Here is a 16,529-nt window from a genome sequence, read left to right as displayed (position 1 = left end):
AAGGGCATGTTTCTGCAGACATGGTGAAGAAAATGGCACAGGCTCATTGAAAGTCTAGTTTTGCAAGACAGGCCAACAAATTTCCCCCTTTTTCATAAACCAATATCCTTTTTCCCACACACATGATGGTAATTCGATGCTTTATATCACTGGTTAACAAACCAGGAGAGAAACTATCTGAAACCACCTACAAGCAAATGTATTAAAAATTACTCACTTTTATGTGTCCTCCAAATGTATCAAAAGAGAAAAACTGGCTTTGATTTTGTCCATAACAGGAGTCTTCCATTCCTCCTTGAGTAAGTATATTTCTAGTCAGAAGACCAACCTTGTCCTCAAATCAACACCATCTATGACTTCTCCAATGTGAAGATAAGATGGGCTGCCTGTGAAAAACAGATGCTTTTTATTCAGGGTGAGCACAACATCTTTATCATTGCATTGCTCTGAGCAAGTGCACACCTTTGGTTTAAGCAATCACCAAATGTGGGGACACACCCAGTTGTTAATATCTGATCCCAGAGGAGATCAGCACTTCCCCTGCCTGCCACGAAGGAATGCTTCCTCTGGCCAAACTTTCAAGCCCCAAAATAATATTAGAGCCTTCAGCTCTAATGTATTCCCTTGTGTTTATGGGACAAAAACAGGTTAAAAAATCAAGTAAATACAGAATGCAAAAGAAAAGACAATGCAAATATTTATCACAAATTAGTACCTTGATAAAAATTTTTCAGACCATCAATTTTCACTTGATTACTTCTACATTCAGGGCAAAGAAGGAGATTAAACTCTTCAGCCTGATGCATAGAATAATCTATACTGGCAATGACGATATGATCACCAGGTAACCAACTTGTAACTTCATCCACCAGATGAAGAATTATTCCTTTGGACACTTCCACTTTCAATCCACTATAAAGCACCCCTGAAAAATGAAGGAATAAATTGTTTTTGCAGTTGCACATGGCAGAATCATGCAATTAGATGAAGAGCACACTGATTTAATTTTGATCTAGATAACCCTGTGCATGATAGAAGTGCTCTAGCCATTAAATATGTCAGTGCCATCTCTTTGTAGAAAGCTAAAACGTTACTTTGAGAGAGTACTGCTGTTAGCTTGGTCAACATCCATGTGAGCCAAAGGCTACGGTGTGATTATCACCACACTGCTCAGATTCACAGCAGCCAGGAAAAGCAGAGCAAAGCAACAGAAGACAAGTAATTTTCAGGGAAGACTGAACCTTTTATCCATTCACTGAAAGCAGCAACAGTAAAACAGGTGTTGTCATATGTGAGGAGATCTCTTTGGGCTATGGCTAACCCTGCTGTTCCATTCCCGTGGTACTCTCGCTTATCTTCTGCTGTGGAAAGCTGATCCTCCGAGGATCCCCACCAGCACCCAGGGCTGCCTGAAGGAGACCGAGAAGGAGCAAACCAGTGTCATTCCGAGCCGTCCACCCTGCAAAAATCTTGGGCGGGAGGGAGCTCGCAGCGTGGCACAGCTCCCCTACCTCTGGCACGAGTTGTCCTCTGCACATTCCCCCGGGTACCCAGTGCATCCCTGCCCGGGTTCCCCCCGCATCCCCCCCGGGTACCCACTGCATCCCTGCCCGGGTTCCCCCCGCATCCCCCCCGGGTACCCGCCGCCCCCCGCCCGCAGCCCGGCCGAGCCCCGCTCCGCCCCTCGGTCGGGAGAGCCCCCGGCGGAGCGCGGAGCTGTCCATGGTGGCTCCGCTCCCGCCCCGCTCCCTGCCGCCCCCGCCTCACCTGTAGCGCCGGCGGACGGTGGAGTTGCTGCCCGGGCTGTCCCGCAGCACAGCCGCGGCTCCGGGGTGAGGCTGCGGGCGGCCGAGTCCCGCACGGCGGTCGCCACCAGGCTGCCGGGGGCTGCCGAGCCGGGGATGCGCTGAGCCGCCGGCCTTCTCCCGGCCGCAGGTGAGTGTCGAAGCGCCCCGCCGCCAGCAGCCGCTCCGTGCCGCCGTCCAGGACGGCAGGTTGAGCCCGCGGCTGCCCCGGCGCCTCTCGGAGAGTCGGGCCGTGCCGGACCTGCCGGCAGGCAGCGTCCTGTCCAGGAGGGTCCGAAGCGGCGCCGTCGGCCGGGCAGGACATCCGCCAGCGCCAGGACATCGCCGCGACCCTCGCCCACGAACTTCTGCCCGAAGCCCTGTGCGGCTGACCCTCGGCGGCTCGCCCGTCCGGCGGGATAGTGGCCCCAGCAGTAGCGGCAGCGCTCCGAGCCGACGTGCAGCTCCCCGCCGTGGGACAGGAGGATGTAGCTGCCCGCAGGTGACGGGCGGCCCGTGGGGGCGGCCGGCCACCACCAGCTGCCCCGGGCGGCGAGAGGAGCGGAGCGGGGCTGGGGGCGAGCACCGCCGGGCCGGGAGGAGCCGGCAGGGCACCGGGACATCCCCCGCAGAACAGCGCTCCTGGCGCGGGCGGCCGCTTCGCTTACCTCCGCCGCGGATGACGAGGGAGTAGAAAGCGGCGGAGTTCCCGAGGTGCAGGGCTGCCCCACGACCCAGCACGGCGGCAGGGTGGCTGTCGGAGCCTGGTGGCCACGGGGCTCGGTGCGGGGCGGCATCCGGTCAGCGCCCTGCAAGAGACGGGCGGCGGCAGCGGCGGCAGGGTCTGCGGGGCGAAGGGGGCGGAGGGAGCGGTACCGACCTGATGCTGCTGCGTTCGCTGCTCCGCCGCTCGTCCCGCGGCGGCACCGGGACCGGGACTGTCTCCGGGTCCGTCGGGAAGGGCAGGAGGAGCCGCGGCTCCCCGGGGATCCCCGCTGTCCGTGCGTCCCGGGCGGTCCGGCAGCTGCTACCTGCAGCCCGGCGCCGCAGCACGTGCGCCGCGACTTTGCATGGAGCCGGCAAAAGGCGCATTTTGCTTTTGACGCGTTTTGGTTTCGTTGTTTTGGTCTTTTTTTCCTTTCCCCCTTCACTTAACGTCGCGGCGGCGCAAGCAGAGCCTCCCTCCCTCCCAGCCGCACACAAGCCCGGCGGCGGCGAGCACTGCACGGACAGAGGGAGCAGAGCACGGACAGAAGGAGCAGAGCACGGACAGAGGGAGCAGAGCACGGACAGAGGGAGCCGGCGCGGAGCAAACCCAGCGGCTGCTCGACGAGCGGCACGGCCCGTTCCAAACTTCGCCGCAGACTCTTACCTGTCCCGACAGCGCCGACCGTGGACTCTGCCCGCAGCCTGTCGGAGCTGCTGGCCCGGGCTACGGGCACCCGGCGGGGCAGGCAGGGCAGGGCAGGGGTAGGCAGGCGCAGGCAGCTCCCGCTCCGCCGCTCCGGCTGCCTCCCCTCCGCCTCCCTTTTTATATCCATCTCCCAACCGCTGGCGGTGCCCGCACTGTTTACAGCGGCTGAGCCGCTGGCTCCTCCCAGCCGGGGACGATCCCTCCAGCCTGGACGTATATCTAGGAGCGGCGCCCTGATGCCCGGGGCCAGCCCCGCTGCCGCACGGAGAGCTCTGACCCGGCTCCGAGCCTCCGGGGGCAGCGGGCTCCTTGCCGGGCTCCCCGGGGCTCTGTGCAGACCCGCTGAGCGCCCGGCGGGGCTCAACAGCCCCAGGCAAAGCATGCGGCTGGGGGCCAGCTACCTCTCCAAGGGCAGGGGGCTGGGGCACCCCAGACCCCAGCTCCCCATGTCCGAACCCGGGGCTCGGCATGCCTTGGTCTTTCTTGGAAGGCAGCTGAACCCCTCTGCGACCTTCCCCTGGGGCTGTTTCACCCTGTGCTGTCCTGCCTCCGGACGACACTGTAACCCAGCAGCTGCCAAAGCTCCCCCAACAGCAGGTGAGCAGAGAGGCATTTGCCACTTCACCTCCCATCATCTGCCAGACCAGCCTCTAGTCAGAGTCTGCAGCAAGAGGAAAAGGGTTAGAAGCTGCTCTGGCACGGCACAGACACAAAAAACCCCAAATGCTTTCATTGCATTTACCCGCCTGGACTGGGACTGCCTTGCTGGCTTTGGAGGTTCCAGTCTCAGTGGCCACAGCACTGGCTTTCACACCATCACATCTATCACACCTGGCTCTGGCCATCACACAGTGGTTTGTTTTCCATGAACCACAGCCTCACACGTTTTTATAAACTCTGAAATACAGCACAGTTGAGTTTCTGGGTGACATATAAATAAATACAGGTACCTGCTTTACTGCAGCCACTGCCTTCTCTCTCCCAGGGCTGTAATCCCTTATCTCCACTGCAGAGCCCAACACCCAGAGAGGACAAGCCAGCAGTGGCTAGGCAATGGTGCCAGCCACTACTCCTGCCTGGGGCCAAAACCAGAGAGGTGCAGAGCCACAGGTGCTGTCGGCCTCAGAGACATTTGTGTGCCATCATCTGGTCAAACTGTTCCAATCTGTCACCTCTGAAATTTATTCTGGTGCAGGATTTCTTCTGACAGAGGGCACAAAGACACTATAGTCATGTTAATAAGGAACAAGTGCTGTCAGACAAAATATGGGAACAGACTGGAAGCAGAGGGGTGGGTGAGGGGCACAGCCATGCCCCACACTCCAGGCAGCAGCTCTGGAGAGGGAGAAACACTCACTTGTGCTAAACAAAACCCATCCACTCTCTTACACCCGATCCTGGGACCCAGAGAAACAAATCCAGATAACACTCCCTTATTTCAGTACTTCATAAATACAGGGAAACATTAGAGCTGCCACCTTTGCTACCAGCTGTTCATCTGTCATTTAGTGCTGGCACTTCTATTCCTGTCTCAAATAGCTTTTGTCATTTTCCTTCCAAAAAAGCAGCATTAGTCAGCGTTGTGCCTCCTCCTTATCTGAATATGACACATATGAATGCAGGTCATGGGAAAGCAGAGCTGTTACCAGAAGTATAGAAGGCTTTGCTAATTTTTTTTTTTTTTTTTGAGAAATTTTATCTACTGGTGGAAGTTTTGGGCAAGACAAGACAAATAAGAATATTTTGTCTTAAAACACACTAAATTCTCTGAACTCAATGTTTGTAGTGGTAGAAAATGCTAAGAGGACCTGAGCCTTTCTTTTACCTCTGCCAGGGCCCTAGAAATCTCATATGTGGTCATTAAAATATTGACATCATGCAAAACATTTCACAAACTTGCAATCTAAACAAAAGGCATCAATAATTAATCTAACATAGTAATAGTAGAGGTAAAGCACTGTGGTTAGTGCTAAGCTTTGTGCAGGCCTTATGGAACAATCAACATATGGAACAATCAACAAAGCCAGAGTCACTCCTGCTTACCTGGGATTTTTCCTGAAAAAGCAACCAAAATTTTCAAGGTGTGAGTACTGTTTAAATCCATTAAAGGCGTTTTCCCTCTGTAGCCTCAAAATCCACAGAAATACACTGGTTTGGGTTTTTTTTGAAAGAACTACTCTCAGGTGAAAGACTTCAGTGCCATTTCACCCCATATTAAGTTTTCACTGGCCTGAGGAAGAAAATTTTAGACTAAAAGGGATTGAACATATCACTCTTTTTGCTAAAGATTGCTGTCTCTTTTTAAAGTAAACAAAGAAGCATCTATTACCATCTGTAGAATGGTGCTTGGGAGCTAAACCCTTTCACTCTTCAAATTTCATTTTTCCAAGCTGATTTGTGCTCTGCAGCAGCACCAGGATGAGGTTCACCCCACAGCTCTCTGTCACAGGATGCATCCACAGCGTGAGAACATTCCCGAACAGCCTCACACCTGCACATGAGAAATCGTGACTAATGCTCTCTGCCTCCAACACACGCCTCGTGGAACTCTTCCTCACAAAAATAACCAACCCAAGCCCTCCTCCGAGTGCTACTGCGGGTTATAAACTGCGGTTTACCTTTCTAAGAAACAGAAATGGGTCATTTTCTGTAAGGGGCTGCCAGGGATGAGACAACCTCGACAGTCCTCTGTCTTGGCACGTCGCGGTGACTGTGATGCTTTGCCTGCAAACACAGCTGTGACTCTCAATACCAGATATTGATGGCTGAGGTTTTCATGGCAAGGCAAGGGCAGGGAACCAAGCTGATCTGAACGAGTGGCCTGCGGGAATTGCTTGCAGGACACACACCCCCCTGTCCAGGGACTCAGCTCTCGCACACCAGTGCAGGGAGGTTCCTCCTCTGCAAGTGATTTTTTCCCGGGCACACTCCCTCGCTGGGCGGTTTCCTGTTTCCTTCGAGAAAGGAAGGAGAAAGGGAGGCAGCATCCCCTGAGCAACACCCCGTTCCCACGGAGCAGAGTGCTGGAGGCGCCGCGGGATAACTCCGGCAGTGGGGGGTGTGCGGTGAGCTGGCAGCAGAGCCAGCGCCAGCTCAGACCCCAAATCTGCGTGGTCGGAGCGCGACACGGACAGGGGGACAAGGGACAAGGGACAAGGGACAAGGACAGCGGGACGGGGGCGCGACTGGCCCTGCACAGCCCCGGCCGGCCGGGAGGGGGCGCCCGTGCACAGCCGCTGTCCGGACAGAGCGGAGCGGCCGGAGCGATCCTGTCCATCCTGACTGACCGTGTCCATCCTGCACTGATCCTGTCCATCCTGCATCGGATCCTGTCCATCCTTACTGACCATGTCCATCCTGCATTGATCCTGTCCATCCTGACTGACCCTGCCCATCCTGAATTGATCCTGTCCATCACCCATCGATCCTGCCCATCCTGCATACATCCTGCCTGTCCTCCATCGCTCCTGCCCGTTCTTCCCTGGTCCTGTCCATCCTCACTGACCCTGCCCACCCTGCATTGATCCCGTCCATTCTCCATCGATCCTGCCCAGCTTCTATCCATCCTGCCCAGCCTCCATCGATCCTGCCCATCCTGCAACCATCGTGCCCATCCTTCACTGACCCTACCCATCTTCCATCGATCCTGCCATCTTTCATCCATCATGTCCATCCTCCACCACTCCTGCTGCCGGATGAGCAACCCAAGCCCAGCTGTCCCTCAGCCTGGGCTCTGAGTGTGGCTCCTGGCACAGTGCAGGATCCCCATGCACCAGGCTGCACCCAGCAATGCCCACCCCACACTGGCTTCACTGTCCCCATCAGCCAGCACCAGAAAGTATTTGGGATACCAAACCCACACCTCCTCCTTGTGTACCTACCACTGTGTTCCTCTTTGGGCTTTAACAGCATTTTTCTTGGTTTAATCTCTTGCTTCTGGAGCAGAGAGAAGGCCTGGAACTGTTGAGCTTGAGGAAACATTCCCATATTCCTGAAGAGCCAGAGCACCTTGTATAGCAAGAATGGCTTCACCTTACGCTGAACCACCCTGAGGACACTGATAAGAACTTTGGGCAGGTTGGCTTCTTGCTCACAGCTATAAAACTCAGATTCCAGGCCAAGCTAGGTCTAAGGGTATCAATTGAAATATATCTGAAGATTTTTAAGGAATACACCACAGGACAACCACTTTTCTTGTTGCTTCTGGCCCAGGTTCTGACTTAGCAAACTTCTCCTTCTGTGATAACTCAAGAGAGAGCTGCTTCTGAACAGGCTGGAGGGTTTGTAGGAGCCCACAGTCCCAGGGATAATAATCCATTCATAATCCATATCCCACAATGAACTTCTGGGACTCAGGCTATACTCTGAATTAATCATAAATATGGTAAAACCTACTAAACATAAACAGCAAAGAATCCCAGAGAGTTGTTTCCTCAAAATATGTGTATAGATAACTACATTTATGGATGTTCTGCTGCAGCCCTGGCTACAGTGCAGATCACTGCTTTGACAAACACTGAATGTTTCCACAGGTCAAATCAATAGATGTGTGATAGACAAGTTTTTAGGTACTATGATAAAATAATGATTATCTACAATTTTTCATTTAAACTACTGTTTTCTGTAATGCTCAGGAAAACTGCCTTTGTTATTCATAGACCCAAAGAATCCACAGATTACCCCCCAAAAATTAAAACCAACCCAATCACTAGAAGAAAATGTACTATTCCGTATTAATTTTCTGAAAAGCATTTTTAAAAGTAACAATTCTTATTAAAGACTATAAAGACTTTTCTATACCTGATTACGAAGGGAAACTTTTGCACTCCTGCTGAGCAATTTGCACTTTGAGTCCAGCCCCAGAGTCCAGCCCAGGCTCTGCTTTTCCAATAGATATATACTGGGTTTAAAGGCTCCATTTTGCTCTTTAGCTGCTCTTTGTCTCTGCTTGCTGATTAAAGCCATTAGTTTGGTGTAACCAGCTGAAGCTGCAGTTGCTCAAAGGCCATAGCAACTTCATGCTGATAAAAGGGTGCTGGTAAGGGATAACTGGGACTCTCTGGAGCTTAAACTTTCTTCTAAGGTAGTGCCCCTATCCAGCTCTCCTTCCTCCAGGCTGAGCCCAAAGGTTCCATTGACACTCTGGGAATTGATCAATAAAACAATTACATGCAACATAAGTAGTCTGGGACTTCATGATAAGTAGGGCTGCAAACACAGAAGAAAGCTCAGATAATTGAAAGGGACAAGGAACACAAAACTCAATGGCCTCTTGCCAGAAGTGTTTGAAATGGTGAAAGTTTTAATGTGACAGCATACTGCTGAAGGCTGGAGGTCATGTCCTGGGAACCCTGGAATGTGCCTGAAGCCTTCCCTTTCATTTCTAAGCAGAGAACAAAAATTTTTAGACTGTTCTTCTATTTCCTAGAGAGGCATCCCAGACCAGCAAATTTGAGAAGCTTTGGGTTTGTGGTTTGTTTATTTGATTCAAGATTAAAGTTATAAACTTCAAGTAGTTGTTACTTAGGGTCGGGAGGATTGCTTGAATGTTATAATTGTATTAGTTCAGTGTTCTACTATTGTGGTGGAATTTCCCTTACCAAAATGCACATTTATGGCTGTGACTCGTCCCTGGAATAGAACATTGTATTACTTAGCTTATTCCTAACAGTTATATTTTACAGATGGTCCATGCAGAGGAGCACATTAGGCACCACTGCCATCCCACTGGTGCTGGTCTGAGCCAAAGGGAAAGGTCTGGGGGCAGATCCAGAGCATTCCTAACAGCACTGCTGCAGCAGAGTGACTGGAAATGTAAGTGATGTTAAATCTTTTAGCAGGTCTGCAAGTTCCAAGAATAAACTGCCATGAGAAATATTATTTGGAATAAACAAAACTTTGGATCGATGTCTTCTTAGTTTAAGGCAGCCCTTAAACTAAAAAAGGCCTAGAAAGAAAAGGAGAAAATAAAAGAAAGACCCACTGCATGCAGTCACCTCCAAAGGCACAACAAAGCCAGCCACCTGTGCTTGCCTTGAAGTCCAAGTGTAATCAGAGGTGTGTGCTCGGGAAAAGCAAGGCTCAGAGGCAGAGCTCCCGCACCTCCTCCTCTCCCGGGACAGCCCCACTAGGGGATTGCAGAGCCGCTCCTGCCCCGGGCACATCCCGAGGGGCTCGGGGAGCCTCTCCCAGCTTTTTCCCCTGTCCCCCTGCCCGGCAGAACCGCCCGCCTCGCTCCCTGCTCCCCGGCAGCGCTGCCGCCTGCGCCCCGGGCCGGGAGCCCAGCACCAGCAGCATCCTCCCCATCAGCACCAGCAGCATCCTCCCCATCAGCACCAGCAGCATCCTCCCCATCAGCACCAGCAGCATCCTCCCCATCAGCACCAGCAGCATCCTCCCCATCAGCACCAGCAGCATCCTCCCCATCAGCACCAGCAGCATCCTCCCCATCAGCATCCTCCCCATCAGCACCAGCAGCATCCTCCCCATCAGCATCCTCCCCATCAGCACCAGCAGCATCCTCCCCATCAGCATCCCAGCACCATCAGCATCCTCCCAGCACCAGCAGCATCCTCCCCATCAGCAGCGGCCGGGCAGCCTCGCAGAGCCCCCTCTCCTCCCCAAGCCCGGCGGATTCCCCACAGACACAACCAGGGCTGGGGCTGTCCCAGGGCTGTCCCAGGGCTGTCCCAGCCGCCGCGGGCACGGCGATGCTCCGGTCTGGGAAGCGAGGGAAGCTCAGCCCGCAGGGACAGTCAGCACACTCGAAAGAGAGTGCTGTGCTCCCAGCCCAGCACCCTGAGGAAAGACTGACCGAAGCACCTTTCCCCTTACAGGAAACAGAAGGCCATTTATAATTGACCTACTCGTGATGTAGGGGTCTTCTTGGAGTTTTTTTTTATGAGAGCAGGCACATTACCCTTACACTTCTTGCAAAATTAGTTTGGTTACTGCAGAAACCCATCTTCAAAACCAGACATGGGCACAGGCAAAGGACCTGCAGGGCTCACTCTCCTGCTGTAAGGACCAGCTCCTGCTTTTTATTGTTGTACCAAACAGTACAACTTCCCATGTTGAAATTCACACCCCTCTGACCTCAGCATTCCCACTGGACTTGGAAAGCAACAGAGAGCCAGCAGGGAGTTCCTGTGCCTGACCTCATTGCCAACAGCAGAGTGCCCACCCTCAGAGAGCCACCCTACCCTCACCCAGAGCTGGAGCACAAACCACAGCATCTGCAACTAGAAACTGCAGAGCTCAGATATTTGGAGAGCTCCACACAGGATATACAGAAATGAGTTAAATGGGCTTCACAGAGATCATTAGTTTGCATTCACAAGAATAGACCTGGGGAAGAAAACGTTTTCCAAATGAGAACAATCAAGGTTCACGGCTGAACGAATAACCAGAGGAAGCAAGTGCATTGGGTCTCTACTTCTATGTTTAGCACCATTTAGAAAAAGCAAATACAATACAGAGTTTATAGATGTGTACAATGCTAAGCATAAATACAGGTTTGGGTATTTGGAGTTCTAGGGCCAGCACCCCGAGGAGAGCTGGCACAAGTTACAGGAGTGACATGGAAAAATGAGGAACAAAAGCACAGCAGAGGCAACACAGGTAACAGGCCTCCATGTGAGCACAAGTTAAATTCGTAACAGTTACATAAATTTTAAAAGGATACATATCAGACTCCTTGGAAAATGACACCTTTGAAGCTGTAACAAATATTCTCCTCTGGCTTTTTCAAAGTACAACCACTAGACAACTACTGAGAGTGAACAGATGTACCACATCTTACCTTCCTGCAAACAAGCCATACATCATCTGTGGCTGTACTACATGAACAAAAGTGGCCAGTCACACAGGAAAAATGGACAGAACATCCCCATCAACAACAAAATGCCAGTGATCACTCACACCTTTGGGAGACCCATTGCATAATTCATCCAGGCACACAGAGCCATTTTTACAGTGACACCTTGATAGCTCTAAAATATTCATAACAAGTTCTTATAAAGGCCCACATTATACATTTAAATTACAGAATGTTAGCAGTTTGCTGGAACAGACTATTTTTTTTTTAGCCCCAAATTCCTTTTTCATAACCTCACATCATTCCCTTTCCTAAAATTTAAAAAGATTAAAAAACAAAAAAGAATTTAAAATATTTTTTTCTTTTAAAAAATGAGGACCTGAAATCCACTGCTATGGATGAAACTGCATCTTTATGACTTGGCCACATTATTTCAACTAACAGTTCTAAGGTTGACCAGCAGTATTTTGAAATGCTTAAAACTTTGATACAAGTTTTGAATACAAAGCAGCTCACTATTAGCATTTATTTTGTGCAGAGCATACATCAGGAAACTAATAAAATTCCAGAATTCATTTAAAAACTATTGGGTGAGAACAGGGCTACAAGGAAAATTATTTAAGGGAACAAACAGGTAAACAAATTACTGAATTAAAAGAGAGGGAAGCTGATCCATACCAGTGGATCAATTATAGGTCATTAACATTTTAATTAAGAGCAAAACATCTGTGTTAGTTTAATGCAGATGAACTTCACAAACCAAACCAGACAATGCAGAAGCCAGAAAAGCAAGGTCCCTCTGAGAATTAGTTAAGCAGGAATTCAGACAAATAAGAGAGAGTACAAATGAAAATCCATGTTCAGCCAGAACACCGTGAACTGGGGCTGCAAGTGCCAAGACCATGAGACATATTTAACAATGTTGAATTCATATTCAGGGTTCTCATTAACACAGGAATACTGGCAAAAAAAGCAAGCAAATGCAAAGACAAGTCACTAAACTACTAAAAGAGTTGCAAAAGTAGCAATCAAAAAAATAAATTTTTAGGGAAAAGGTTAAAAGTATGAGTTTGTTGAAGTAAAAGGTCAGCTACAAAGGGTCATGAGGAGAAGAAACATTGCAAGCTGCAGTTTCAGAGCAACACAAAGTTCAATGTGGGTACCAAAAAAAAAGAGGTACCAAAAAAATCCCCCAAGTCACTACATGGACAGGCTGAACCTTTCAACATTACCTTGAATATCTGCACCACAGACAGCAGCTTTGCTTCCACAGGGCTGCAGTCCCAGCAGGAACACATGTAGGAACAGAAGAAAACCACTGTGGATTTACGAAGGTACAATATATATATAAAATCAGACAAGCATCTGACTATTTACTTAAAATACAGGAGGAAAGTGGTGAGCTTGAGGTGGTGATTAGACAAAACCTGTCAATTTTGGCTGAAGAGTCAACCAAGGGAATTGCTGGGGGTCCTGCTGCTTGGGACAGTTAAAACTCACAACTAGGCAACACAGATGCCCAGACCCAGAGTATAAGGACCTAGGTGATGTGGACCAGGATGCTTGTCCTCATTTCCCTCCACTGTAAGTGAAAATACAAGTATTTCTTATTTTGCAGGAATAGGGCCAAGGCAATAATCAAAGACAATACACACTTGCAGCACAGAAAATCAACTGCAGGCCTGTCATAAGAATTCATAAGAACTATGTTCAAATATTTCTTTCAGGCAATGAATCATGATTTTTCAATACCTAGAACCAGCTGAAAACCATTTAAACATTACCCCTCACATTTCTGATTTACATACCCAGGTTGCTCTATCAAGTACTCTGTATTTACACTTTCCTCATGTATGAAAATTATGCACCAAATAAGATTCCAAACTTGAGCAAGCTCTAATCCATGCATCCTTTATTCCATTACAATCACTGTGTTGCTTTCTAGCAACAGGACACAAACTGCAATCGATCGCGATCAATTTATACAACAATCTGAGGCTTACAGTACATTTAAGGCCTTTAAATTTGGAAAAATTAGACCTATGCTAGTAGTGTAACAATTTTTAAGTGTTTTGCATTTCTGATGCATAATCTGTGCGATTCCAGTGTCAAAGAATCAAATTACTTCTAAACTAAAAAGATCAGCTCAATGAAAATTTAGTTACATAATTCATCAAAACATAAATGTGTAAATTTTTTTTTTGTCCTGGAAACTTTATAAAACTTTAATAGCAAAATAATATAGGGATAAAAACATATTTTAACAAAATGTATTCAATCATATACAAACCAGAATTTTGCAGTTTATTGTAACTAGACTTAAATTAAAACTACCAATTAAGAATCTATGCACAATGTAAATTCAAATATGTACAGTACTTTTAAAAAGTCTACAGGAATGCTTTACAGAAGGAAATGTCTGTTATGGCTATTATTCAGACAATCTGAATATTAAAATGAGTTTTCTAGTAGTAAATTTACACATTTATTTTTAAACAAAAGCAGTTTTGTCCCTAGATCCTTTAAGAATATTCCAGTTATGTTTATACAAGTAATGGAGAGGTCGTTACAGAGTTTAGCCCCATATAGTAGTTCGTTTATTTTCAGGTAAAAGTATATTTAAATAATTTACTTGGGAAGATCAGTAAGTTAACAAAAGAACACTAGAAGGGAGGAGGGGGAACTTCATCACAATAACTTCCCAGTTACAATACCACAGCTAGAAACTTCACAGAGAAAGTACTCCCTTAGATTGAACCCATGATTGTTCAGAACAAGCTGTAGCTCATAACAGTTGTGTTTTCCACACTGAGAACACGGTGGGGAAAAAGTCTTTGTAGGACAGCATTATAAATGATCTGAAGTGAGACAGAGAAAACTGATCTTCGATTAATACAGCACTAGGTAAAAAGTGTCCCCATAAGCAGCTAGGATTCCCACTTCCTTCAGGGCAATGAAGCTAAAAATTGTTGGAATTACAGTAGTTGACCATATTTGTGTGCATTAGTAGAATCATTTCCAGATATAAAAGACAAATTTCATCAGATGTTTGATTAGAACACCCTCAAGACAGGGTATTTCTTCATAGTATAAAGCTATTACAGCTATCCAGTTAAAGCATGTGCAAAAACAGGTAATTTCTTCCGTTCACAGTAACTGAGGTAAAATCAGGTAGGCTTCTTCAGGAGTTGGGAAGTTCATGAGATATGAACTGTTTTAGTCTCTCTAAGTACTGTGCATAAAGCTCTATGTCATTATGCCCAGCCCCTTCCACCCAGAGGGGCTCCACTGCTCGTGGACATCGCTCGTACATGGCCAGGCCATGGGAGAAATCGATCACCTCATCTTCAGTACCGTGGATGACCAGCACAGGAGAGGTCACTTTAGAGATCTTGTCAATGCTGGGGGAGAGAAAAGAAAGACACAGCTCAGCTTGGGGCTTTCAGCTCCACACCATTAGACAAACAAAGCTTAAGTACTGACACACAACCCAGTTAGCACTGTGTGTTTTTAAACGGCTGCAAATCATTGGAATTGAGCACAAGTGATAAGGGACAAGGTTCATTCCCAAAACACACACGTGTGTAGAAAGGAGCCTGCACTGCCATCACCACCATCCCACCACTGCTAACATCAACAAGTTTGAGTGGGCAGCATGCAAGCAAAGTTTGGCACCAAAAAACCACCAGCAAAACAGTGAGTGTATCTATCACAGAGCACTGTGAGGCAAGTAGGATTCCATGGGACATTCTGCAAGCATGGACTCTTCACATGACACATTATCACCTTCCCATTTAGCAGCTTAGGAACTAATTAACTACATTCCAGTCAAAAGATTTCATTAACCCAAAAAAAAAAAAAAGCTTTGGCTCATGGAGCTTGTACCTGTCTTTGAACCCCCAAATTACACTGATTCAGCTAAAGCAAAAAAAAATCTGTTCTAAGCACTGACTGTTTGAGTTCAAACAATGAAACAGAAAACTGTGGGAGAAGAGCATTACATAGGGATATTTAACTGCAAACCACAGAAATAACACAGGATTTTACTTTATGTAACCAGATTCTTTGCCAGCTGTTTGACTGCAAAGAGTCATATTAGAGTAATATTTTCCTTTTATTCAGCTACCCTTAGCAGATCAATATAGCTTGAGACTACCTGTCACAGGAATGTGAGTTCTGAGGGAAGGGAAGAGTGACAAAGGCACCTTCCCACCTAAGAGGTCAGACCACAAAACCCCAGTTATGGAGCACCCTGCTAGCACATGGACTTGCAAGGAGCTTTCTCTGACTCTCCTCAGGCACACACCAGCTTTTATTTCCAGACAGCCATTTCATGCTGGTAGTTACCAATGCTTCCAAATCTGTACAGACACCACGTGCTAATGAACTCTCAACTTCCTACCAGCTCCACTTCCATCAACAAATGGAGAAGCTGGCTCAGGACATTATGTGGAGTGGGTGGAAAAATGAGTGTTGGTAATACTCCATTTGATCTTGGGACAAATCTGTTTCTTTATGGTAGCTAATAAAAGGTGTTTGGATTTTCCTGCTGCTGAAGAACAAGAAGGTATGCAATTCTGGCAAGATCATTGATTTTACAAAATGATCAAGAGTGCATAAAATGATTTTTTAAATACAGATGCCAGCATACCCTGACATAAAAACAGGTTCAAAAAAGTTTTATGAAAATATAAAGTTAACTAAAAAGATCTAAACTGAAGCACTAAGCCTCACACTTACAAACCTCAACATTTAGTATTCTAGAGAACTGCCATTCGTATTCCAGTGAACAGCTGAATGTAAATACATTTCTGTCTCTGTCTCTATATCTCTCAAAAAACCCACAGGCTTCATGCCATTTAAGGTGCTATTTTAAATTAAAATACAGCCTATTTCACTTTACCTGTCTGGAATTTGAGCTGTGGGCAACTGTGCTGATTAAAAAAAAAAATCCCAACATAAATGAGGCATCAGAATAATGCAGATTTTGTTTTTCCCCATAATTTTCATCCCAAAATTAGTATTAGAGCCTAATGTAAATACTTGATAATCAATAGGCTATACAAACTAAAGTTTTACGCCCATGAAAGGTCTGGTGTGACAGACCTATCAGCTACATACAGCTACAGAGAAGTTAAAGCATAATTTTTGTGGCTAGACACTAAGTTCTCATTTATTGTAGGAAACCCCTTTCACTTCAGTATTCATATAATGAAACAGGTTTTTTTTTCCACATATATTCACAGACCATTAAGCCAGATAATATTTATACTTTGCAGAAAATTGGAAGGCGTCCCATTGCCAACTCAGCGACTCATAAAGCAGTATTTAAACTGCACATTAGCCTTACTTAGTATTCTCAGCCACACAGCTCTGCAGCTAGAAAAATCTACAGAGACCAAATTCTCATGGAGTCCCAACATAAAATGCACATAATAGCAACTCACTGTAGGTGCACACAGAACTATTTTGTTTCCCACTGTGAAGACAGACAGTTGAGCTGCACACATTCATA

At 47.5% G+C, this 16,529-nt stretch overlaps 2 protein-coding genes and 1 pseudogene across 4 annotated transcripts in view; all 3 read right to left on the bottom strand.

Moving 5' to 3' along the window:
- CEMIP (cell migration inducing hyaluronidase 1) overlaps positions 1-3,297 on the bottom strand; it is a 100,731-nt gene extending 97,434 nt beyond the window's left edge. For both annotated transcript variants that reach the window (XM_085070477.1, XM_085070480.1), the window contains exon 1: positions 3,157-3,297. The gene's annotated coding sequence lies outside the window, so the exon portion shown is untranslated. The remainder of the gene's footprint in view (positions 1-3,156) is intronic.
- Positions 1-9,495, bottom strand: part of LOC146432662 (cell surface hyaluronidase CEMIP2-like) — a 51,075-nt pseudogene extending 41,580 nt beyond the window's left edge. The window contains exons 1-7 of the transcript XR_014854321.1: positions 9,301-9,495; positions 8,249-8,340; positions 7,080-7,714; positions 1,768-2,593; positions 1,242-1,409; positions 737-925; positions 218-386 (exon numbers count right to left, since the gene is read on the bottom strand). The product of XR_014854321.1 is annotated as a cell surface hyaluronidase CEMIP2-like (transcript). The remainder of the gene's footprint in view (positions 1-217; positions 387-736; positions 926-1,241; positions 1,410-1,767; positions 2,594-7,079; positions 7,715-8,248; positions 8,341-9,300) is intronic.
- A 3,414-nt stretch (positions 9,496-12,909) lies between these two features.
- The window catches only part of ABHD17C (abhydrolase domain containing 17C, depalmitoylase), a 28,861-nt gene continuing 25,241 nt past the window's right edge, over positions 12,910-16,529 (bottom strand). The window contains exon 3 of the mRNA XM_085070476.1: positions 12,910-14,415. Coding sequence (XP_084926602.1) covers positions 14,196-14,415 — 220 coding nt within the window. The 3' untranslated portion in view covers positions 12,910-14,195. The remainder of the gene's footprint in view (positions 14,416-16,529) is intronic.

Source organism: Lichenostomus cassidix, chromosome 10 (assembly GCF_008360975.1).
Source record: "Lichenostomus cassidix isolate B80296 chromosome 10, HeHo_3.0, whole genome shotgun sequence".
Lineage (NCBI taxonomy): Eukaryota > Metazoa > Chordata > Aves > Passeriformes > Meliphagidae > Lichenostomus > Lichenostomus cassidix.
Note: the sequence above shows the minus strand (reverse complement) of the source record. Positions and strands in the feature narration are given on the sequence as shown.